The sequence below is a fragment of the Castanea sativa genome, chromosome 4 (genome assembly GCF_040712315.1).
Source record: "Castanea sativa cultivar Marrone di Chiusa Pesio chromosome 4, ASM4071231v1".
In the NCBI taxonomy this organism is placed as follows: domain Eukaryota; kingdom Viridiplantae; phylum Streptophyta; class Magnoliopsida; order Fagales; family Fagaceae; genus Castanea; species Castanea sativa.
Window position 1 is genome coordinate 16229550 of NC_134016.1, and position 26632 is coordinate 16256181.

At 33.6% G+C, this 26632-nt stretch overlaps 1 protein-coding gene across 1 annotated transcript in view; it reads right to left on the reverse strand.

Moving 5' to 3' along the window:
- Positions 1–1203: 1203 nt before the first annotated feature.
- The window catches only part of LOC142631601 (beta-galactosidase 6-like), a 36620-nt gene continuing 11191 nt past the window's right edge, over positions 1204–26632 (reverse strand). The window contains exons 4-18 of the mRNA XM_075805805.1: positions 15523–15589; positions 11780–11872; positions 11549–11692; positions 11306–11400; positions 10686–10791; positions 10447–10531; positions 10247–10365; positions 10007–10168; positions 9402–9583; positions 9189–9280; positions 8605–8714; positions 8419–8526; positions 8112–8219; positions 3195–3340; positions 1204–1561 (exon numbers count right to left, since the gene is read on the reverse strand). Of these exons, the coding sequence (XP_075661920.1) occupies positions 1441–1561; positions 3195–3340; positions 8112–8219; positions 8419–8526; positions 8605–8714; positions 9189–9280; positions 9402–9583; positions 10007–10168; positions 10247–10365; positions 10447–10531; positions 10686–10791; positions 11306–11400; positions 11549–11692; positions 11780–11872; positions 15523–15589 (1738 nt within the window). The 3' untranslated portion in view covers positions 1204–1440. The remainder of the gene's footprint in view (positions 1562–3194; positions 3341–8111; positions 8220–8418; positions 8527–8604; positions 8715–9188; positions 9281–9401; positions 9584–10006; positions 10169–10246; positions 10366–10446; positions 10532–10685; positions 10792–11305; positions 11401–11548; positions 11693–11779; positions 11873–15522; positions 15590–26632) is intronic.

Genomic DNA, 26632 nt, shown 5'->3' on the forward strand with positions numbered 1-26632 from the left:
CTCATACTCTAATAGTAAGATCAAAGGTCTTTCCTCGAAAGGACGCTATATATATGATTCCTAGACCATTGCAAAAACTAGGTGGCAACTCCGAGACCCCTTATGTCCACAAGGGGTGCAAAATGCGATGTCTACAAACGGCAACGAAGAATAAGAAGAAACAAATGGAGGCGCCTCCATTGTCAAAGCTGGAAAATGCAGCCCTCTCTCTATATATCTGAGTCTCTCTATGTCTGTGTGTGAGTGAGGACCTAAGGAAGTTAGAATTGAAGTAGTGAAATAGAAGAGAAACAAAAAAGAAAGAGAACTCACCAATATTGACGTCACAGCCGTTGTGGACCTAATTTGGTCAAGCTGATGGGTGAACGATCATGATAAGACACTGAGTTTTGGGTTCATCTAGCTGGGTTCATGGGCCAAATAGCACAAATTTTGAGCAAAATTTTAGGCAAAAAAAAAAAAAAAAAACACCTTGACAAAGTTATTTAGTTAAGTAGTACATTTTTGAATTTGTGTTTATGAAATAGTGTCATGTAAATATGTTGAATTTATGTTTTGATTTCTGGGCGAAACAACACCGTTTTTGGGATTGGTTTGACAACAAAAAAAAAAAATGTCAGCATGATAATGTCTTACTTGACCATCAAAACTAACCGTGGTGTGTTTTTGCTAATAGAACCAACTTTTAGAGTGTAAAATCAAATTTGTCAAATTTCAAGGTGTAAAATTGAACCAACTCCAAATTTCAAGAATGTACTTTGCAATTTGACTGATATTCTAATCTAATTTGGATTGTAATCTTTGTTTAACAGTGTCGTATAGGAAGTGTGATAAAAGGAAACAAACAAACATGGGAATATAAGAAAAAGTGAACGATCAATGATTATGAAATTATGGGAAAAAAAATCATAATGAATTCATGAACATGCACCAGTATATTAAAGCCGATCATTATCTAACCAAACATATAATACAGGTTGGATACATTTTTTATTTTTTTAAGTAGTCCTTTGATTTTACTAAAGTGATACTTCTATTCTTATTTTTTTTCTTTCTAAATGCTGATATTTGTATCTACTTGACTTTCAAATAAGAAATAAAAATTGTCAAAATTTATAAACTTTTTCTTTGAGTGACATGTTACACTTTATAAGATATATAAGTAACACGTTCTGAACACTAACTATTCGACCTTTTCTTATTGTTTAGCAAAAAAAAAAACTATTCGACCTTTTCTTATTGTTTAAATGAAGTATTTGAAGGGATTTACATCATGAATTCTATTCAAAATGCTAATTCCAGATTATTAGGACAAAGATTTGTTAGCCTATGATATTATCACTTTGTAAAAAACGACTTGTAATTCGTTTAATCCCTGATAATATCTATATCTATCTTTTCTCTATTAAATCATTGAGGGAAGTCATTGTAAGATGTAAGTTATTGTGTGTTGATGATTGTCACGGTGTTCAAGGAAATTTGAAGAGGGTTGCCACCAGCTTCTTCAAGCAAAACCAAAAGATTTCCAGAAGTTTTCAGGAACGATCGCGGCACATGATACCTAGCAAAACAAAAAAAGCATAAATAGGATATTACGTATGTGTTTGGCAAAAATTAAAAAACCAGTTTATTTTATTATTCAACTTATTTTTGCTACTATTCATGGTTCTTATTGCATTTTTTGGTATTATTTATGAGTCACACTATACTATTTCAGTTAACTTTTACATTTATTTACAGTACTTTCAGCAAAAAAATTTCAGTTTTAACAAAATAAGCGGATCTCAAACAGACCCTATATATATATGTGGATTTATATTGGTCTAATTTTTGCATGTATAGTAGTCTGTCCAGTAATCTAGTCCTATATGTACTAGCTGAAAGAGAATGATCCCTGCTAAACTTGGTTTATAAATTTATAATATATTGAAATTGTGTATGTCATCGTAACAACAAGTTCAATGATATGCGACCTTGTTTAAAAATGATAAAATTAAGATTCACGAATAATTGTTGAAAATATTATAAATTTAACTAAAAAAAAAAAAAACTTAAAAACTGACGTAGTAATGAATGTGATTAGTATCACCACAAAAGATAACAAATGAATGTTAATTTAAATTATTCATTATGATTGATGATGCATTATTTTGATTATGATATATATAGTAAAATTTTTATTATTGCTTACATCACTCTAAAATTCACATATTTTAGAAATATAATTAAATGGGAGGTTGTGAATAACTTGTAATTAATATATATATATATATCCATTGTTTTGGTTGAAATTAAGAGTGTGCATCCAATCCACCAACTTGAGCAAACCAACCTAACCCTTCCCTACCCAACTCAATGCTTCAGGTTGATTTTAGTGAATTGGTGGGTTGAATTTGGGTTAATAGGTTTTCAACCTGTTTGATCCAACTCAACCCACCCCACATATATAAGTTTATTTTAATACATTTATTTTAATTTTTTTAGTTAGATTTATTTTGATAATTTGAGAATTAGTTTTGATGAACTAGAAAATTTACTACATAATTTAAGTCTATTATGTGAATTGTAATAATTTATTGAAAAAATTGATTAAATAATTAATGAAAATTCAATTATTTACATTTATTGAAACATGTAAGCACAATCCATTTATTCAACCCAACCTCACCTGATCCATGTGGGCCGGGTTGAGTTGGTTTTTACATAGGTGATGGATTGGAAATTTCTCAACTCGACGTGCTTTGATTGGGTTGGAAAAAACCCTCCAACTCAATTCAACTCGACCAATGCATGCCTCTAATTGCAATTGAAATGGACTGTATAATTGTATGACCATAGTGATCTTGAAGGAAGCATAAGCAAAATATCACCTATATCTATCTTACAGACTACAATTTACATAATTTACTATATATGAAAAAAATATTCTTGTATTTTTCCTCTTTCTTAATTGTCTGTGACCATAAGATCATGGCTATGTAATCTAAACTTCAACTAAGGAATTTGCTATACTACAGTTTTGAAGTCCAGAAAAACTCTCTTTTATACCAATATATTTTTTGGGGTAAATTAACTTTCTTGTTCGTGAATGTACATTGTTTTTTGTTTTTTATTTCTTTTCTCCCTTTAGTGTTTAATTAATTATTCTCAAATAAATAAATAAAAATTACTGTGGATAGCTATAGGCTACATACATTATTTGTGATGGGTTGCCTTGGTAGTCATGGAAAGAAATCCAATAGCGACCAATGCTTTGTCCATTAACCCAAGCTTCACCTTTCCCCATTGAACTAAGGTTTAAGGCTACAGGGTCATTTCCCAAAGGTGCATCGAAACTTATCTGCAAAATTATCAATTCACAATATTACACTAATAAACTATATAGCATATTTGAGATTATAGAGTAAAAAAAAAACAAATAAATTGATGAGAAACAAACAAATAGTAGATGAGATGCGAAGAATTTAAGCTAAACTACAGTATCATTCTATGCTTGCAGTCCTATGTGTTTGAAGAGCTGGTGGTTTAGCCATGTTATGGAAACAAGAAGTTGATTTACATGTTCAGACCTATTCTCTCAATCATATTGATGCACATGTTATGACTGACCCAAATTCACCATGGAGAATTACTGGCTTTTATGGGAGATCGGAGAAACATCGTAAACAAGAATCTTGGGGATATTTGAGAAATTTGTAGTCTAGAAGTTAATTACCACGGTTGTGCATTGGTGATTATAATGAAATTTTATCCTCTAATGAGAAACAAGGGAGAATTCCAAGGTCAAGCAGATTAATGGAGGAGTTCCGGAGTGTTTTGCTGCAGTGTGGATTAGTTGATCTTGGCTTCTATGGCAATATATTCACATGGAGGAATGGAAGACCGAGAGAGGCCTTTGTTCAAGAGAGGCTAAACAGAGCATGTGCTACAATTGAATGGAGGGCTTTGTCCCAAGTGCAAGGTTACCCATCTTCAAGCATCCTATTCTGATCATGATCCAATAATGCTTACAACTAGTGTGGATACACAAGTGACATGCAGAAAAAAAGTTCCCGAGAGATTTGAAGAGAAGTGGGCAACGCATCCGAAATGTGAAGCTTGGAATGGTGCAATACCCATGGGTAGCTCGATGTATTGATTATTTGAAAAAATTAAGAAAAGCCGTATGTCTTTGGTTGGATGGAGTAGACAATTGAGAAGCTTGAAGACAAAGCTAGAAGAGAAGAAATTGGAATTAGAGCATTTTACGGTGATGAATAATGCAGATAATCTTGATGTGATCCAGAAAGTGAAGGATAAGATAAATGCTTTATTATTACAAGAGGAATTATTTTGGAGGCAGAGATCTAGATCAATTTGGTTACTTGCAGGGGATAAAAACACAAAGTATTTTCATCAGAAAACAAGTTAGAGACGTAGAAAAAAAATCACATCTCAAGTTTATTGGATGATCAAGGGAGATGGTGTAATGCAGAAGATGATGTTGCAAGGGTGGCCAAAAATTACTTCAAAAAATTATTCACTTCTGGTAATCCCACTTGTTAGGAAATTTAGACCCCAGTTAATAGAATTAACAAGTTGTAAACCCAAGTTGTTAATTAGATTTATTATGCATAAAACTTATTAAAACAAACAAACATCATTATCATGTCAAATATAAGTGTAGTAGAAAAATAAATAAAACAAGATATGATGACCTAGGAAAACCAATGAAACCAACCAGTTTCATAATAAAAAACCTGGGGGGAAACTTTCTCGAAAAACAGTCCACTATAGTAAAAAGAAGCTTCAGATCTAGTACAAAACCTTTACCCCTAGACTCTATAATCCCCGTAGATGAACTCACAGCAGAAACCTTCTACCGCTTCAGAACCTCTGAACTCTTCAATATATGAATGCCACCATTTGATACACAGATTCCAGTACGTGACTAACTCCTTTGCACGAATCACAGTACGTAACTCACTCACCAACTTGAGAAAGAAGAATGTTGGTTGCAAAGTTCTTCACTTCATCAATATTGAAGATTAAGAAGCACTTGGTTACAAAACCCTAAGGTGCAAAGACGCAGTAGCTTCTTTCAGAGAGAATAAGGCTTCGGTCACCTTTTGCATATGTTCTCCTTGAAGTCTCTTACGTGACGGCCTCTAAAATAAGCCTTATATTTGTCTAGGGTTGTGAGAAAAGAAACCCTACAAATACATAAATATGGGCCGAAAATCAAATCTGAAAATCTGAATTCCCATAACCTCGATAGATAGCAGATGTTGAGCCTTATTAAACCTCGATAGATAGCTATTTGTTGAGCAGCTATCCGTAGGTGTCCACAGGTGTCAAGCTATCTGTCCAGTTTTAGTGAACGCATTTTCTTCACTTGTTTCTTGGTCCAATCTTTATGGCTTTAATACTAAACTTGAACAACATGTTCTTTGAAGTATTAAACACATCCTAGATCTACCCAAATACAAGTAAAGTACATTTTGTTAAACGATTAGCCAACTACATAAAATATGTCCTTAACACCACTAATCTGAATCTTGTTCTGAACTCAATGGATAGAGTGGTTACTTCTGATATGAATCAAACACTACTTCAACCATATACACCTGATGAGGTTAAGCGAGCTCTTTTTCACATGCACCCATCCAAATCACCCGGGCCAGATGGTATGTCTCCTTTCTTTTTCCAAAAATACTGGCATGTTGTAGGCAATGATTTAACTAAAGCAGTGTTGTTTGTCTTGAATTCTGGTCATATGCTCCATAAGTTTAATTACACGCATATTGTTCTAATACCCAAGAAGAATTATCTAAAAAATGTCTCTAATTATCAGCCTATCAGTTTAGGCAATGTTGTATCTAGAGTTGTTTCAAAAGTATTAGCCAATCGGCTAAAACTTATCTTGCCCAATGTTATATCAGATTCACAAAGTGCTTTTGTTCCTAATCACTTAATAACTGATAATACTACTGTAGCATGTGAAGTATTACATAGGATGAGGAATAAAAGAACAGGGAAGAAAGGATAGATGGCTATTAAACTGGATATTAGCAAGGCATATGATCGGGTTGAATGAGAATTTTTGAGACATATTAAGCTAAAATTGGGTATTGATGCCCGATGGGTACATCTAGCAATGGAAATAGTGACTACTACTTCTTATTCGGTGCTTAATAATGGTGAGCCAAAAGGTTTTGTTATCCTCTATTCTCATACTTATTCCTATAATGTGTGGAAGGCCTCTTGTCTCTAATTAGGAAGGCAATGGAATCACAGTCTTCATGGAATTTTATCATGTACAAATGGGGTATGTATTTCTCATCTTCTATTTGTAAATGGTAGCTTTATTTTCTGTCAAGCTACTATGGAGGAATGTCATCATCTTATGAATTTGCTTGAATGCTATGAGTCGGCATCAGGTCAAGCTATTAATAGACAGAAGACCTCCATCTTTTTTAGCAAAAACATAAGATTAGAGGTAAAGCAGGATATACAGGCATTGTTGGGTGCAATAATTATGGAGGATTGTGAGAGGTATCTTGGTTTCCCAATGGTTGGGGGACAATTTAAGGTTAATACCTTTAAGGATCTACGAGAAAAAATTACAAATAGAGTGTTGGAATGGAAAGAAAAATATATTTCCGAAGCAGGTCAAGAGATCTTAATCAAAATGGTAGTTCATGCCATTCCTACTTTATGAGTATTTTTAAAATCCCAAGGGCTTTATGTGATGCTTTCAACTCCATAGTGGCTAAATATTGGTGGGGTCAATCAAAGGACGAAAAGAAGATCTATTGGATCAATTGGAAAAAACTTTGTACTAAAAGGGAGTTAGAGACATACAAGCTTTTAATTTGGCTATGTTAGCTAAACAAGCTTGGCGTTTAATTCATTAATACTCACTCTTTGTTCTACCGGGTATACAAATCAAGATATTTTCCAAATTATTCCTTATGGATGCAGAGATTGGCAGCAATCCTTTATATGTATGGAGAAGTCTTTTGGCAGCTAGAGACCTTATTAAGGAAGGCTCACAGTGGCAGGTAGGGGATGGAAGCTATATTAAAGTTTCAACTCATAAATGGTTGACGCATAAACCAATTTTTTTGGGAGAGGTCAGGCCTAATCTGTTGGTGAAGGATTTGATTGATGGTGCCCCCGGACAATGGGATAGAGAGAAGGTGTTTGATCTCTTTGCTTATAAGACACGCATGGAAATTTTGCAAGGGCCACTATCAAGGCTGTCCTCAAGAGACTAATTGGCCTGGAAGGAAAATAGGTCTCAATGCTTCTCTGTAAAAACTGCATATCAGGTTGCACTTCGGATGGGGCAGCAGCAACGGGTTGAACACTTTAGTATGGTGGTAGACCGTGGAATCTGGAGGAGATTGTGGAGCTTGAATGTATCGCCTAAAGTACGAATGTTTGTATGGAGGGCATGCTTAAATATTTTGCCAGCCTGGGATAACTTACATTGTTGAAAGATCAATATTAACCCAAGATGTGAAATTTGCTGCCAGCATTTGGAATCCACAGCCCATTTGCTTTGGGAATGTCCTCTTGCACAAAATGTTTGGACCCTTTGCCGAGGAAAACTTCAAAAATGTTCAAATGTTGCTCAAGATATCTTCATGCTATTTAGAAGGTTGGTGGACAAACTTTCTCAACAAGAGTTGGAAACATGGGCCGTGACGCCTTGGGCAATTTGGAATGCTCGAAATAAATATTATTTTGGACATATCCAAATTCACCCCAAGTCCATTCTTGATGGAGCACTTGGTTTTCTGCAGGAGTATCAACATTTGGTAGCTGCTCAATCAAGCAATTGATAGTGATCTGATTGCTTTCTGCATGTCTAATGTATTTCTGCATAATTATTTGTTTCTGCAGAAATTGTTTTGTTTTTCTACATAATTGTTGTTTCTGCAGAATAGGTCTGGTATTGTTGTTTCTGCAGTAGGTTGTTTTTGTTTGTTTTAAAGGGTTCTGATGTATTGTTTTTGTTTCTGCAAAAGTTGTTGTTTTCTACATAATTCTTCAACATTATTATTTTTTAATATCTTACATGAAAATTTTGTCATTACATATACATGAAGTGTACGGTTACATACCTTGTACCAAGTAAGTGTTTGATTGGTGGAGATTCCATTTTTGCTCCACTCTACATCTCCCAAGTTTTCTTCTCTATATATTCGTAACTCTTCTCCTAGCAGTCCAACCTGTAATGATTAAAGAGTATAATTTAATTAATGGTATCTCTTATTAATTCTTAGTACATCATTCTTTAGCAATAATATTGCACAGTCATGTTCAATATAAATATCTTTTTACAATTAAATATGGTAAAAAAAATATTAAAATTTTTTTTTCTTTAAAATTAATAGTGGTATATAGATTAATCAAGATATAAGAGCAAACCTTATATCCCCATTCAAAGTTTGTAAAATTATAAAACTCATTTCCGTTGCATTGAATTGCCACTGTTGTTAAACCAGTCACTCTTCTTTCAAGGAAAGATCCTGAATCCTTTACACAAGCACCAAAGAAATATCAATTTCTGAATGAAAATTTAAAAGAAAGAAAGTAATTATATAAAATTATTACCGGTAACCCAACCATAACGCTGAGTATAGAAATATTATTCATCCCATCATTTAACTTAATTGGAATGTTCATCAGGAAGTTCTTCACATTAGAACTTCCATTTGCAGCACCTGCATGAATACGACCAAGCATAATAGGTGCAAGTTACTAGTTGAAACTCAAAAATTCTTGAATAATGTTAAATCAAAGGCTTCAATTCTTTTATTTTAACCTAGCATAAACAAATATGATATAATCCAACAATCTTAAAACCTTATATTTGGAGACTTCTTTTCGTTAAAAGTAAGGGTTTGCATGTGTCGAGTTGGGTCGGATTGAAAGATTTTTTTCAACCCAATTTGAGCATGTTGGGTTGAGAAATTCTTAACTTATCATATGTGTAGAAACCAACTCAACCCGACTCACGTGAGTCAAGTTAGGGTGGGTTGGATCAATGGGTTATATTTAAATTTAGTCATATATATTAAGTAGAATTTGGCTATATCTTCATTATGTACAGAAAAATTTGTGATTTACACCCAAAAGAAAAAAGAAAGAAAGAAGGAATTGTCTCTTTTCCAAGATGTTTGAATTGAATAACTTACCTATATATATGTCGTTCAAAAAGGCATGCGCAACATGTGCAAAAGATTGAGCATGAAGTATTGGTTTAGTGCAAGACAAAGTGTGTTCAAACCTGTGTTGCAACAAAAAAACACTCCATCAATTCTTACAACTGTCATTAAGTTGATGCAATGAAGAGAAGGCACACATATTGTTCATATATGCTAGTAAAATTCAATGAGAAACGAATTTACCTAAGAGTATACCAAAGATAATCAGATTTGTCTTTGGTTGTATTTGTGTGCTCAAGTAATTCATTTGATTTTAATGATGCATCTTCGAAATTCACGATGACATCTTTAAATTCTTCCCAGCTACTAATTGAATCAAAAGTTTGTGCTGATTTCATGATTCTTTCATTAAACACCGTATTAACCTATTTAAGATAAGAGTTTTAGCCTGCCATCAGAAGAAAATAAAAAGGGGGGGGGGGGTGAAGACTTTATATAAGCCAAATAATTGTAAACTCTCAAGAAATCAATTAAATTCTAAAAATCAAATTTCCAACAATAAATTTGACAAATATGGGTCTTTTCAAAACAAGGGAATCAAGGCATATTAAAATATAAATGATATTTTCAAAACTCAAACAATATTTGCTAGAAATTTGATAAATAAAAAAAATTAAGCTTGTACAGTTTGTAATTAATTAATAAAATGTTATGAGCTCAAAATTGTAGTTATTGCTCTACTTAATAAGTAGACAATTTAGTATTTCTTGTTCTAACTGTTAGAATGTAGGATTATAAACATGTATAAAACTACAAAAAACATTGTTACATTGTAAGTTATAAATTACCTTTGCTGAACTAAAGGTTATATTTTTACAATCTGGTAGAATACTGATTGACTTCGGAAACAATTCAAGAAATAGATTTTGAAATTGTACAGTAGCATTCTGCTTAGCATTGTTTATAAGAAATGCTGCACAACCTCCATTCTCTTCTTGGAAAACAATGGCCTAAGTTTAAAGAAAGAAAGAAAGAAATAATTGTTAATCAGTGATAAATGAGAAAACATAAGACTTTTGTCACATTACCTCTTGTTGTTGACCTAAAGAAAAGTTGGTTTGTGCTCCTTGCAGCAAAGTTGTAGAGCACAATTTAATTGCACCATGCAACTCCTTAAGATGTCCCCACTTAGGCTGCCTTAATAGTCCTAAAATTATTAAAAGTTGTGGAATATTAATTACTACTTTATTCGTCTAATTTTAGAAGCATAGGAACTCATGCTACTCACCATATTCATCAAGAGGAGCTTGATCATAATAAGCTGTTATGATATATGCAGAGCTTGTTCTCCCAAAATTTGTTCCACCATGGTACTAAGATAAGGAATGTAATTTTAGACATTGACATGATTAGTTTAAGATAACTAAAAGGCTTATGTAATTTCAAACACTAAAATTTAAATGAAAATATATTCAGATAGAAATATGATAGCAGTAGTTGATGAGAATTATAACTAAAATACTATACCATGTAATAATTTACATAGCTTCCATTTCTTGCAATAAAAAGTGCTACTTGAAATGCAATGTCTTCAGCAGACCTTATGTATGTCTTCCCTCCATATACTTGATAGCTTCAAGAGAAAATTAAGTACAGTTAGTTTACTCTTAGAATGATTAATAGTCATTTTATTCTCATTCATTCAAACATTGTTAATCAATCTAGTACAAGTTTTCTATTACGATAAAAAGCTTTTGCGAAATCATTGACTTGGATTCATCTTACAGCCATAAGGATGCTCCAGTACCCTCCTCTAAGTCTGGTTCAGATTGATACCATCACTCCTAAGCAACCATTTTAACTTTCATTATCTCCCTAGTACCAAACTTTTGAAGCTAGAAATTAGTTTCTTATGAGATACTATTCTATAAAGACTTACTAATACAGTTGCTAAAACCTTCACATACTTTATTTTTGTATCAAACATGATTTTTTGTTGATTCTTATCAGTGAAATTTGAACCCAAGAATGCTTCCACTAGCTGAATTAATGCTCCTTTTCACTCCTCTAGAAAATTGAATGGAATGTAATATTTACTTAAACCCCCTGCCCTTAAAAAATGGAACAATGCAGAAATTTGATCATACTAAGAAGTCCAATTCTCTGTCCACAATGATGGCTTATTTGGTGAGTTGGGTCCTCCAAAAGTTTCTCCACATCTCATCCCGTTGCATGTATTAATCTGCATGTTTAATTTGTTAAATGAACAAGCAAAACATGGTCCATTATGCAATCAGTTGAATCTTACAATATAGCAAAAAGAACATTTTAAAATTAGTAGGTTAGTTTCTAAGTACAACTAGTGGTTTTAGTTGAGAAGCAAAACTAACCACTGGATCAGGAGCATCAGTTTGCTTGCACATGACCCATGGTACTCCTGTTTGAAGATCAACTGCCATTTTGGCTGCCCAACGAACATAAGAGGGCCCTTTTTCAAGGAATGCTCGTTCAATGTTTTGATATTCATTCTCAATCTATATACCAGCATTAGCATATTTCAAGTGAGATTATATGAAGCAAAGAACTGATTCAAAATTAACTAGTAAGAGAAGGTACAGAACCTGTGACAGTATGATGGGACCTCCTTGTGAGGCATATAAACCCTCTGACTTCATTAAGTTCACTATTTTTGTGGTAAAATTTTGCATGTAGAACTACAAAATGGAGTCACCAACCAAAAAAAAAAAAAAAAAAGGAAATCATTTTAATTGTTTAAGTACCAATATGAGAAAGGACAAGATTTAACTACAAACTTAATTGTATCCGTGCAATGCACTTATACACATGTGACATAACTCACTTAAAATAATTGTATTACTTAATTTTGGTTTAAAAAGTCATGTGCAATACAAGGACATGTGTCATCTTCTTAATGTTAATGGCGCTTTAACATATGTATGAAATTTAGTATGATCTCAAAAGGAAGAATGTGGAAATTTTGCAAATATCAAAGTAGTCTTGTGGTGGGTGAAAATTGAGATCAAATATGTGAGTTCATTAAGGGTGTGTTTGGTTGGAGGTAGAATAGGGTTGATGAGAAATAAAAGAGAGAAAATAAGAATGAGTATTGTTTGGTAAGAAGGGAAGGAGAGAAAATCTTTTGGGTGGGCCCTATGCATTTTTTACTCGGGCTCACAAAAAATTTGTCCTCCTGAAATGAAAAGAAGACATGCATGAAAACACATGTTATTGATGAATGACAAAAGTGCCATCGTCCAACTTTTTGTCTTTTTTTTTTTTTTTGCTTTTCTTTATTTATTTATTATTATTTTTGGATAAAGTTCTTCCATTTCTTAAGTACTTTGGTTTTGGTTTTTGGTTTTTGGTTTTTTTTTGGGTGCTAATCTCACTTTTTTTTTTACTTTTTCTTTTTTAATTTTTATCTGTTTTTTTTTTTTTTTTTATCCTTTTGTCATTTGCTTATTTTATAAATAAATTTTTTTGAAGTGTTCATACAAAATTTTTTAATTAAAAAATGTGTAACTTTTTGTTTATATATTTAGTAAGGACATAATGATAAATTTATATCAACTTCATTTTCTAACCTCTCATTTGTTATTTCAATCAAACAAAAAAGGTTTCTATCTCTCTACTTTTCCATCCCTCCAACCAAACATTAATGAGGGAAAATTAAATCTTTTCTAATTTTCAATTTTTTCATCCTCCTACAATTTTTTATCTTCCTACTTTTCTATCACTTCAATCAAACGGACCCTAATGGCCTGTTTGGAAGTTTAGAGAGGGAGGAGAGCAGAGGGAGGAGAGTAGTGGGGAGAAGAGTAGAGGGGAATGGTTATCCTCCACCTTGTTTGGATGTTTTTAAAATTAGTATGAGGGAAGGGAGTAATTAGCTCTTCCTCTTGTTTGGATGTTTTAAACATTATGATGAAAAAAAGAGAAAATGATTTAAATAGACAAATTTACTCCTATTTGAAAATGGACTTGCAACATTGGTCTATGATTAATTCATTAGATTAAATAATTATGACTATAGCATGCAATATTTTTTTTTTCTGATGTGAATTAAATAATCAACATTGGTCTATGATTAAATATTTTTTCTACTTTTTTATTATACTAAAAAAAACCATCCTTAATTGATAATAATTAAAATAAGAAAAAAAATGTTTGGTTTGTTTGTTTACTGAAAAATCAACAAAATATTATTCTAAGAGAAATTAATTAAAAATCTGGGGGAAAATTCAAAGAGAAGTTTGAACAAAGAGCTTCAACTACATTATAGTCAAACGCGTACCTGTACAGAGTTATTAACAACGAAGAAATAAAAAATTAGGTGAAAACTAAATTTGGAAGTGTATATTCAGACGAAATTTTTAAAAAAAATTCATATATGTGAAAAATTACCTCCTTATAGCAAGAGTTGTTAGATCGGAGTGAAACAGAGACCTTGGAAGCGAAAGATCAAACAAAATGCAATACAAAGCGGAAAAAGAAGGAGGTAGAGAAAATTTTTCCAGAGAATCAAACAAGAATTAGGAATACGGTGTGTTCAATTTTATAAACAAAGGCACTGAGTGTGTGTGAGGACAAAAAATCTGTGGGTTACAGAGCTGAGAGAGCTTGAGAGAAATTTGTGGGTTATAAATTTTTTTTTTTTTTTTTAAAGTTACAAAACATTGTAATTTTGTTAATATAATAAGGATAAATTAAGTAATTTATTTGGTCAATAATTTATATATTCTACTCTCCTTCCAAATCTTTCTAATTTAGGGGAATTAAAAATAAAGGGTTAGAGGTAGTTAAAATCTCTCTAAATCCCTCCAAACTCCTCCCCTTTCTTCCTTAAAAAACTTCCAAACAAAGTAATTGAATTACTCTTCTTCCCTTTACTCTTCTCTCTCCTTTTTTAAACATTCAAACAGACCATAAATGTTGCAGTAATGCATGACTTCTTACTTTGCTTGACTCTTTGTTCCTAACCCTTTTTGTTCTATTCCTAGACTCGGACCAGGACCGTAGGAGTGTGATGCACCTTGGGCTGTAGTTCTGAGGAGAGGTGAGCACAAGATTGGTGGCCCTTCTTGGGCTCGGAGGGTTCACTTCCTCGGCCTAAGATTCTCCGGCCCATCTTCCTAGCACGTTATTTAACTCCGCACAGGCCTAGTTTTGGAGTGCCTCAAAACCTTTCCATTTGAAAGTGAAGCGTAACATCTTATCAATCTATTGGTTCAAATGTTCAATTGGTGTCACAATGTCAATTCTAGGGATGGACACAGGCAGAGTATTAAAGTGGGGGAAATTGTACCCAAGTGTGTGTGCATATATATATATATATATTTATTTATTGAAACTCAAAATATGGTAGATCAAGAGCATCGATGAAACATGTGATTCTGAACAATTCGACTATTGCTTGATCTATTGAAAGAAGAATTTTATTTGAGCTTTAATTGAAGCTTGATCGATAGATAATCTTGAAAAGAGAATCTAGCACGTTTCATTAAATTTTGTATTGCCTATGTTTTTGTGCCTACATACAAAGGTATAAAAAGACTTGTTTTAAGCATGACTAAACAAAAAGATGTTTTAGAGGGAATACTGATGTGCACTATAACAAAGAAATCCTAAATCTAGAATGGATAAACTCTGAATTCAAAATTCCAAATTCACAACAAAGTTACTATTTTGATGAACAAGAGTTGAAGTCGCTTGCTCTATAATCTCAGTATTGCTACTGTAGATATCAAAATTTCAAAAGGGCTTCTTGGAGACCGTTAAAGGGTCTGATTGTGATCATGAACTAGATCCATGATAAGAGATTCATATAGAAGAGTTCAGAAGGTCTAGAACTGGTGTAGGGTCACAACAATAAGCTTATCTTCCAAGTATAGTACTCTAAGATCATGATTATGACTTTGATTGTAAAACTTCTCTTAATACAATGGATTTCCTTAAGGTAAAGGTAGCTACCCTAGCTACATTGTAGTGTTTTTTTTTTTTTTCTTTCCTTTATTGTTGATTCTCCATTAACTTTTTCTTCATTACCAGATCTGTGTATTCATATTTGGTTTATATTGTGGCCGTCGTTGTTTCATTCAAAGTATAATAACCGTATTGGGTTGAGTAATTTAATTGTTTATTAATTCGCATTATTGACAAAAGGAATCTAAAGTAAAACTTTCAAACAAAGAATTTCCTACCGTTGCATCCGCAAAAGTTTTTGTAAAATTAAACAATTAAAAAACTTTAGAAAGTGGGACTTCTTATGATTTCAAAATATCATGTTAAACATTTGATTTAAAAAATAAAAAATCAAAGACAAAGAGAGAGGTATGCTCAGTACCTTGAACGGCTCATTGTCTGATCGATAAACAATGCCAGGGATATCATGCAACCAAAACGGAAACCCCCTACAATATAATCCATTTCAAGATGATAATAACAATTAACAAATGTTTCAGAAATTAAATTGAGAGTATCTTAGAAACTTATTGGGTGAACAAAGGTAATATGGAATTTAAAAAACAAAAAGGATTGGTACTGGTACATATTATTAGTAAATTTCAAGTAAATATTTCTTATAGGGCAAGAATTAGGTATAATACTTATGTACTATTTCTTGAGTTCGCCTTTTAAGATTCTATTATGTGAATTTTTTTCTTGTGGAATAGAAGTGTATTTTTTAATTAAATAATCACATAACTGAATCTTAAGAGGGGAACCTAAAGAACAACATTTAAGGTACTATACCTAACTTTTATCATTTCTTATAAGACAAAGTGGAGGGAGGGTTCAAATTGAAGAACACATGTTCAAATCACATAATAATAATAATAATAATAATAATAATAATAATAATAATAAATTTAATAAGAATGTGGAGTAAAATGTTACTTTTACACCCTCTAATGATAATGTGCCACGTTAGATTTTTGAAAATAAAAGATTAAGGGCCCGTTTGGTAAGAGATTTTTAATATCGTTGTTTAACTGTTGTAGAAATATATAAATGAAAAAGTTCTATGAATATATGTGATGAATTGTTTAAATAACAAAAATGATTCTTTAAACAACATTACCAAACAGGCTCTTAATACTACCACACACTATCACACCCTCAACATTATGAGGAACTAAAAGTAATACTGATTAATAATATAAGAAAAGTGAAACCCAGGCATGCAAAGCCCAGAACTGTTTAAAATGAGATTCTGCCAGTGATGGAGAGAAGCCGAAGAAGACGCGATGACTCCAGCCCCACTACTGTCTGTCAACGCTATGAGCTAATATAGTTGTTCTCTTACTTTTGAGTTCATATTTTCTACACAGCTGACACCTTTAAATTTAATGGTTACAAATTTCTGGGCCTTGTTAAAGTAAGATTATTACTATAAAATTGATGGAATTAAAAAAAAAAAAAACGTGTTTAGCCATGAATACAACAATATATTATCTAGTAGTTTCCTTCACAGAATGTCTTTAGGTTCTTGTGAAATATCTTCAAGGTTGATACTTGATGGAGAGGCCTTTTGAGTCTTTTACAGTCACTGGTCGCGTTGTTGGATGCTTCTTGGCACGACATCTCCGGTGGTAGCTTCTTGGCTCAACGGCATGTACTAGAAGAAGTTTGGGTTTTTAATTGTCTGTGTAACAGTGTTAAAAGGGAGAATGGTTCATTGGTTCAATTAAGGAGTGTCAAATGGGTGAGTTTGGAGTAGGGATAATTGAGTTAGATACATAAAATTCATTTACCTATTTGTTGTCATTTAACTAATTACTTTTAACTTAAATCGAACCTAACCCTATTATTATAGGCAAATCCCAACCCACCTAATTACCCAATAATCAAAATTACCAAAATGCCTCTAAAATTTGAAAATGACCAAAGTACTCCTAAAATCTTTTAAAATTACTAAAGTACCCCCTAAACTTAAAAAAGACCAAATATACTCAAAAACCACTAAAAATTACCAAAATACTTCTGAAGCCTAAAAAATGACCAAAATATACCCAAAGCCTAAAAATTGACCAAAATACCCTCATAACCTAAAAAATGACCGAAATATCCCCAAAATTAAAAAAATGACCAAGATACCCCTTAAACTTAGAAAATGACCAAGATACCCCCTTAAACTTAGAAAATGACCAAAATACCTCCTGATGGGGTCCAAATAAAACTAAGTTCATCCATGATGGTCATCCATGACCAAATCACGTCTGAATGGTTTTATAATAAAAGAAGCCCAATAGAAGCACCTTAAAAGATGAATAAGATCCCTCCATCAATATTACAACCGTCTAAATTAGGATGGTCAACCATGGCTTGCAAAGGATATGAACAACCAAAGGTGATTGTCCATAGCTTATAAGGGTATGGATGACCAAACAACACTTAGTGAATTTCAGAAGAATTCTCTAAGAAAAATTTACACAATCAAAACATGATCAATCATTCCAAAACGTGCGGGGGGGGGGGGGGAGATTCACTGAAATTCACTCCATTTTCTCCATTATTTCCACACATCTCCCATGATGATAGTGGATTTGAACAAGTAAACCCACTTCTAACTCTCTATAAAAGGATCAAGCCTTACTCAATGAAGGTAAGCTCTATGATTGACAGATTTCCCATAACTATCGGAAGATCCTTGACAGTCCTTTCTTTCCTTTGAGGTCCATAAACCATCACCATAGCTCGAAGTATTCCAGCCTACTGATTTTCGAGCATCATCACCCCTAAAACCTAAAAAATTATCAAAATAAACCCGAAATCTAAAAAATGACCAAAATACCACTGAAATCTAAAAATTGATCAAAATACCCCCTAAATTTAAAAATTGATTCTCGAAACCTAAAAATGACTAAAATACCCTCGAAACCTAAAAAATGACCAAAATACTCTCGAAACCTAAAAAATGACTAAAATAACTCCAAAACCTAAAAATGACTAAAATACCCCTGAAACCTAAAAAATAACCAAAATACCACCTAAACCTAAAAAATGACCGAAATACCTCCTAAAACCTAGAATATGACTGAAATACCCCCGAAACCTAAAAAATAACAAATGCCCCTTAAACCTATAAGATGATAAAAATACACCCTAAACCTAAAAAAAAAAAAGACCAAAATGCCTCCAAAATTTAAAAAATGACCGAAATACCCCAAAATCTAAAAAATGACCGAAATACCCTCGAAACCTAAAAAACGATTGAAATATCTCCGAAACCTAGAAAATAACCAAAATATCCAAAAAATCTAAAAACTAACAAAATACCCCTTAAACCTAAAAAATAACCAACATTCCCTCAAAACCTACAAAATGACCGAAATACTCTTAGAACCTTTAATTTGACAAAAATACCCTCGAAACATCCAAAATACCCCAAATCTATATTTTGGTAATTTTAAAGGATTTGGGTGTATTTTGTTCATCTTATAGGTTTAGTGGTATTTCGATCATTTTAGATATTTTGAGGGGTATTATTGTCATTTTAGAGGTTTAGAGCTATTTAGGTCATTCTAGAGGTTTAAGGTAATTTTAGGTTTCAGGGGTATTTCGGTCATTTTTTAGGTTTTGGAGGTATTTAAGTCATTTTTAGGTTTAGGAGGTATTTTGGTCTTTTCTAGGTTTAGGGGGGTATTTATGTCATTTTCTAGGTTTAGGGGGATATTTTGGCAATTTTTCAAGTTTTATGGGTATTTTGGCCTTTTTAGTAGTTTTAGGGTATTTTAGAGTTGGAGTTGGGTGATTTATAGAAATGATACTTGGGTCATAATTGAGTCTAATTAGATACCCAGTTAAAACCTAATTAACATTAATGTTAATTGAGTTTAATTGAGTTAATACCCATTTAACCCAATTAATAGTTGGGTGGGTTTAAGTGGATGGGTTTGGATGAGTAAATGAGTTTGCGTTAATTTTGCCACCTTTAAGTTCTATGTGGTTGGGCCTAATCTTTTATTTGTTAATATCTGATGTGGGGTATTGACATTGGGTGTAAATGTGGCATCTTACACTACATTCTTATTGAATTTAATCTCTTACAATAAACAATAACTTTTCAAAAAATTAAAGTTAAACTATAAAAATATGAATTTACTCTTTAAATATAACTACTATGTAACCCGTGCTTACGCACAGGAATGATAAATTATAGTGGTGCTATTGATGTTAATTTGTATTATTAAACACATAGGACATAGTTCAACTAGGACTTTTGGAGGTACTAAAATAGTTTTTCTTTACAATTTTCATGAGATTGGTTCCGCCAAGTTTTTCATTACATTGCTATTGCTATGATGTATATAATTTTGAAAATTACTACTGGATAGTACATATATAACATCAATTCACAATTATTGTCTGTGAAATTCTACTAAATACAACACAAAATAAAATAATAAATTGGTCAAATAGTATCTCCTAAATTGAACGAGAATAAGAGCATGAGATCGTTCAGTTCATTTATAGTTTGTTACGTTCAATATCTTTGCATACAAAATATCTGAATAGAAATAGTATAAAAAAATATGCTCATTAGAGTGAAAATCTAAACAATTTAATTTCTATGGAAAGCTAACAAAAGCAAAATCCAATTTTGATTCTAATTGAATTTTCTCTAAATTTTGGTTATATATATATATTACCTAGTTAGTAATGGATCATACATAGTTATGGTATATTACACAAACGACTTATAAATTTGAATTGTTTTCACTGATACAAAAAAAAAAAAAAAAAAAGGGCTCGCCAATATAAAATCATTCAAACTCTTCCTTTAATTTTATATAAAAAAAATGGCTTACTAATATTTGATTACATTTTTTATGGTTTATTTATATTAGACTCCTCATTTTTTACACTATATTAACTCATTTGGTACAAAAATTAAAAAACTTAGATTAGATAGGACATGTGGTGTAAAGTTAAACTTTAATTGAAATTCAATTTCTACACTTAACTAGCATGTAACTCAAGCAAACATATGGATGCATTTAAAATTAAACACAATTTTTATTATAAAAATATATAAATGATTAGTCAAATTATTTTTTAAAAAAAGCATGTAACACGTGTATTAATGCATACATATAGATACATTTAAAATTAAACACAATTTTTATCATAGAAATATAAATAATTAGTCAAATTATTATTTTTAAAGTAAACGTATTTAGTTACATATTTAAATTCCTATCCTAATTTAATACTACTTAAGATTTTTTTTTTTCTAATTTTTAATAAGATAGAACATGCGATGATTTTTGTTGTGTGGTGATTTTTTTTTTTTTACAAGATAGAATTCTACTCTAGCCTAATCTAAGTGTATATGTGTGAAACTCCCACCTGGAGACTTGAACCCCGGCCCTTACACCCCATACTCCACAAGCACTTATACTTGTGAAGTGACGATCGCACCAAGGGTATGCGGTGGTGTGTGGTGGTGTGTGGTGATTTTTATTGAGTATATGTGATTGGTTTTTATTTTATTTTATTTTTAATTTTATAATTCATTAATATTAGATTCTTAGTATTTTGCACTCATTAACTCACTTGGTACAAAGATTAAAAAACTTAAGTAAACACATGATGCAAACTTAAGTGGATAACTATGGTGTGGTCCCTATATAAATTTAGACACGTGGAGCAAAATTGGATTTTAATTTCAAATTCTAATTTAACTCTCTCTAAGCTTTACCTATATATATATATATATATATATATATATATATATATATATATATATATATATATATATATATATTATAGAAATATAAATAATTAGTCAATTTTTTTTAAATAAACATAATTAGTCACATATTAAAATTCTCACCTAAATTTAATACTACTTATGCTCATTTTTTTCTAATTTTTAATAAGATAGAATATGCAGTGATTTTTGTTGTGTGATGATTTTTATTGAATATATGTGATTGCATTTTTTTTTTAAATTTTATAATTCATTAATATTAAATTCTTAGTATTTTGCACTCATTAACTCACTTAGCACAAAGACTAAAAAACTTAAGTGGACACATGACACAAACTTAAGAGAATAATTATGGTGTGACCCCTATATAAATTTAGACACATAGAGCAAAATTGGATTCTAATTTCAAATTCTAATTTAACTTTCTCTAAGCTTTACCTCTATATATATATATATATATATATATATATATATATATATATATATATATATTATAGAAATATAAATAATTAGTCAAATAATTTTTTTAAAGTAAACATAATTAGTTACATATTAAAATTCTCACCTAAATTTAATACTACTTGTAAGGACATGATTTGCGCCACAGCCCAAAAGGTATAGACAATGGTCCAAAGAGCCCAAAACAATGAATTTGTTAGAGAGTAAGCCTCATATTGAACGTTCAATGAGTTAGATGATGAGCTAGTTAATGTCAGAACATGAAAGACATATTGTTTAATTAAAGAAGGATGCTCCTCGATCAAGTTCGAGGAAGGTCTATTCTTATATATATGTTTTTCTTGGACTTATACAAATGTTCAAGTTCTTTCTTACATAGTACTATTTACTCTTGTTCAATCTCAAATGCCCCATTATGTCATGTAGATCAGATTACTAATCATCTTGATACTTGTCCCATCAGCACCTTCCTGAAATCTCTGTGGGTAGCTGTAAAGTTGAAAACTACTGTTCAAGTATCACTTCCACATTAATGCAGCTAGGAGGTTAGATGCAGAGTATTTAATGTGATGGTAGCATCTTTATTCCCAGGTCTTTCTCATCTCTATGGTGACTCACCCCTCACTGAAACTTATCCTCCCAAGCATGGTTGCCCATTGCCTAGCGCTTCATAGATTGTTGGATTTTAGCCCTCTAACCTGCCGTCCGAGGAGGGGTAGCTCCTCGGACAACATCACTCGTTTACTGTGACTTGCCTTCTTCTTTGGTTTAATAATCTACCTATCTTTGTCAACATTTATCTGTCCTTGGACTATTTGATGTCCTCAGGTGAGTCCCACAGCCCAATATCCTTATATGGGCCCTTCACCCCTATAATAGCTCCTCAAAATCCTGCTATTTCTCTCCTTGGGGAAAAGTGGGATTTTGATCTTTGGCAGTTGTACCTCCCACACTCACATCACTTCCTCATGTGTAGGCATCTTTTCACCTGCAAAGGAGCACGCTCCTAACGCTTTAGCATCCGGGACACATTAGCATTTATTCCACACAGCGTCTTGTCCCCCATGTTCTACTGTGTGATGAAGATCCTACGGTAAAGAGACTTTATGGGGATTTGAGCAGGAATTCTCTTCCTTACTTTTCCCACCCCTATATAAATTAACTGAAGATTCTGGATGTTCCACTTTTTGAATCTTCAACTCCCAAGACTCAGTCCAAGGTGCTATTCTACATTTTTGTAAGTAACCTTTAGCCTATCTTCTCGTTCTTAGGACCTTTTCTTCCTCGGCCCTTCATTTTTCACCCTATCCGTTCAATCTTCCCCACTCACTCCTCTAATGGGTAGATTTACTAAGTTAGTAAATACCCCGGAGGGCATAGAGAACTTTAAAGCCCGTTACCACATTCTGGCTGGGGTTTCGATCCGGTATTGCCATCAAGGGGAATGGCATGCCTTGAGATCGGAAGAGGAGGTAGTAATCCCTATGATTGCTTCTATAGAGGGGGGAATGAGAATTCCCATAGGTAGAGTGGCGAAAGATTATTTGATTGCCCACAGGCTCTATCCGACCCAGTGTGCCCCTAATGTGTTTAGGATACTAGGTAGTGTAGATGCCTTTAACGAGAAGATGGGTGTAAACCTCACTCATCATGACGTTAATTGGGTTTACAACTGTCAAAAACTCAGAGGTCAAGGATATTACCTAAAAACTAGGGTCCCCGAAGTTAGGCTCATATCGTGCCTCCCCGATACTAACAAAGATATGGAAAAAGACTTCCTAATTATCTCAGGGGAATGACATGATGGACTTCATTGCCCAACATGAGACGGGACACTAGGTGGGGTGCTTAGGTTTAGGCTTACAAGTTTAACAATACCCCTTTTCTCACTGACAACCTATTTATTTTGTATTTTCCCTTTTTCTTTCCTAATTTGTAAACTTGTTCTTCTTTATTTAAGGATGTCTTATTTTAACCTTATCTTTGTTCTTGGTGAATTTGCAGATAAGTATTCCACAGTCTTAAACCTTAATCTTGTCAACGAGCCTAACTTGATGAGGATACTGCAGTCTAAGATTTTTGTCCATATCGATGGACAACTACGAGTGGCTCACGTCATCCTCGGCTACACACCCATATCCACTAGCTTCTAAGCTCCCAAGTACGTGATCAAGGCGAAGGATCCTCGATTGCAACAAATCAATATCGCAGCACCCAGCTTCCTCTTTAGTCCTTTTCCTGAAGATACTCAACTAGTAGAATTACCTTCCTAGCGCAGCGCCGAGGAAGAGGCAACCTCCTCCCATCTGGTTCTTGAAGAAGCAGTCAACATAGTGGAGGTTTCAAATTTCGAGGAGGATTTCCAAGTTTTTTACCAGCCCTAATCTCCAGAGCCTTCAAGCACTACCTTCAACCATCTTTTACCCACACAAGTCAGCAGCTCTAGGAAACCCTCGATATACCTGACACTATGGTGCTATATAGGAAGCCAAAGCCAAACCTACTTGCCCTCCTCGAAGCTCATGCAGAAGGGTCGGTCCTTGATGTGACTATCAGACTCAACCTCCTACTCCTTTTCTTACCCACACTTCCCAGCTTGAAAATGTAGACAAGAAAAGAAAACGGGATGGGAAGGGCAAGAATGTGGCTGAGGAGGGAGAGGTCACCCCCTTCAAGGAGCTTGAGCCCCACAAAGGGGCAAATATAGCTAAGGGGGCACAGACGAGATCCTCAAGTGAGGGGGCAATTGCGGAGAGAGGACGTGATCATCGTCCTAGGGTCCAAATCTGGGATCCGCCCTTGATACTGAATGGAGCCCCCCTTCCCTTAGACTTCTCTATCAAGGACTTCTAGAAGGGGAAGGTAGGCTATGTGGCCAATGCCTTGGAGCATCCACTACTGCTACCTCAAGACATGGCTGACCTAAGGACATTTAAGAAACATGAACTGCTTCTAACCCTGAAAAGGGATTTAGCCTTGGTAAGTCTTTTTTCCTGTCTTTCTTTTTTACTTTTTATTTTTACATAGTACTTGTACTGTTCTCGCACTTAAAGAATTTGACTTACCTTCTTTCTCTCTTTTTTTGAAGGCGATCCAAGCGGCGCATTTCGCCGAGGAGTGGGTAGATAATGCCCACAAGCACATGAAAGAGGATGAGGCACGATGTATAGCTGCCGTCGACGCATTTAATTTGGCAAAGCAGAGGATTCAATACCTCAACATCAAGTTGACTAAGGCAAACCGGGATAGGAAGAGTGCCGAGGCAGCTCTAGAGGGAGCTGAGAGGCAAGCATAGAACCGGCGCCAACTGCAGGAGGCTGAGGAAGCTACTGTTAAGGCCGAGCAGGAAAGGTATGATGTTGGGGTGACAGAAACTGAGGAGACTCTTAGAGCCCAAGTCACTAGGGTTTGCATAGGCTACTGCCTCTAAGTGTGGAATGAAGTATTAGACCAAGCTAGGGTAGATGCTTCTTCCACATCAAGGAGGGCAAAAAATGCCTTCTATCCCCTAGCCCTTAGAGTAGCTAGCCCCTCAAGCCCCCATGCCGAGGTTGATCCCAAAACTCTAGAGCCGAGCCAAGCTGCCTCCACCGGTACTCTCCCAACTTTAACCATTCCTCCTAAAGAGGCTGACCAAACTCGTGCAGTTGAGAAGGATAAGGAGCCAGCTAAGCTTCCACATGTGCCCAAGGATCCCTCCAAGGAGAAGGGAGCATCCAAAGCCAAGTATTGGTACTGGCCACACTTCCTTTTACTGCCAAGAAGGACCCTAAGGGCAAGGGTGTAGCTTAGACCATGGAGGACCCTAAGGGCAAGGGTGTAGCTCAGACAAAAGTGCCAGAGGTGCCTGCTTAGACTGCAGTGAAGGCCAATCCTCCTCCTCCCAAGACCACTTATGACTCTACTTATACTTTGTAGTTTTTTCTTTTTAAGTATTACTTTTATATGTATTTATTATTTTTTGTTTTTAAACATGTACTTTCTATGCCTTTTCAAGGCTTTATCTAATGAAAAGTTGTTAAGTTCCTTTATATTTCATTGTGTTTATGTGAAACAAAACATTATTTCGCTTATAACCTCTGTTTAACTTATGTAGGCATAACTTACAACTTCTTTTGATCAAAATACAACTTTGCCCTTAACCTAGACAGATGTCTATAAAACTTGCAATCGAACCATTACATTTCATGCAATTGGTAACGTAATAAATTAACTTTCCAGGCAACTAACACTTAACACTTTGCAATCTAACTTAAAAACACACTTTGTTAAGCATTGATTTATTCAAGGCATTTGGTCTGAGGAGCACGGCCCCACAAAATCAGATTTTTTACCTAATAACATTTCATGGATATACTTGCAAATGCTTTAAGTGATGCTCATGGGCATTTCTTCAGTCAAGTTATTATAACAAGAGTCTTGGTTATCCATTGCAGATAGATCAAGTACTAATTTACCCAAGGTATATGGTCCAAGGAACTAGACATGACCGGGATTCTGTTTAGTACTTAACATTGTAGAAAAATATTAATTTACCCAAGGTATATGGTCTGAGGAACCAGGCATGACCGAGGTTTTGTTTAACGCTCAGATAACTAGGGAAGTATTAATTTACTCAAGGTATGTGGTCTGAGGAACTAGGCATGACTAAAGTTCTGTTTAACATCTAGAAGAATAAGAGGTATTACTTTACCTAAGGTATGTGGTTCGAGGAATCAGGCATGACCAAGGTTCTGTTTAACACTTAAATGAATAAGAAGCATTAATTTACCCAAGGTATGTGGTCCGAGGAACAAACATGACCAAGGTTCTGTTTAACACTTAGATGAATAAGAAGTATTAATTTATCCAAAGTATATGGTCCAAGGAACTAGGCATGACCAAGGTTCTATTTAACACTTAGATAAACAAGAAGTATTAATTTACCCAAGGTATGTGGTCCGATGAACCAGACATGACCAAAGTTCTGTTTAACACTTAGATGAATATGAAGTATTAATTTACTCAAGGTATGTGGTCCGAGGAATCAGGCATGACCAAGATTCTGTTTAATACTTAGATAAATAAAGAACACTGTATATAACAATAGAAATAAAAATATGACAGGAATGCCTTTTATTAATAATAGTACCTTCGTAGGTTATTCACATTTCATGGGCGTGGTACAATATTTTCATCTAAATCTTCCAAAAAGGAAGCACATATACCAGCCATTGAGGTGATATGGTATGACCCCTCCCAATTGGGTCCCAACTTTCCCCAAGAAGGGTTCTTCGCAGTG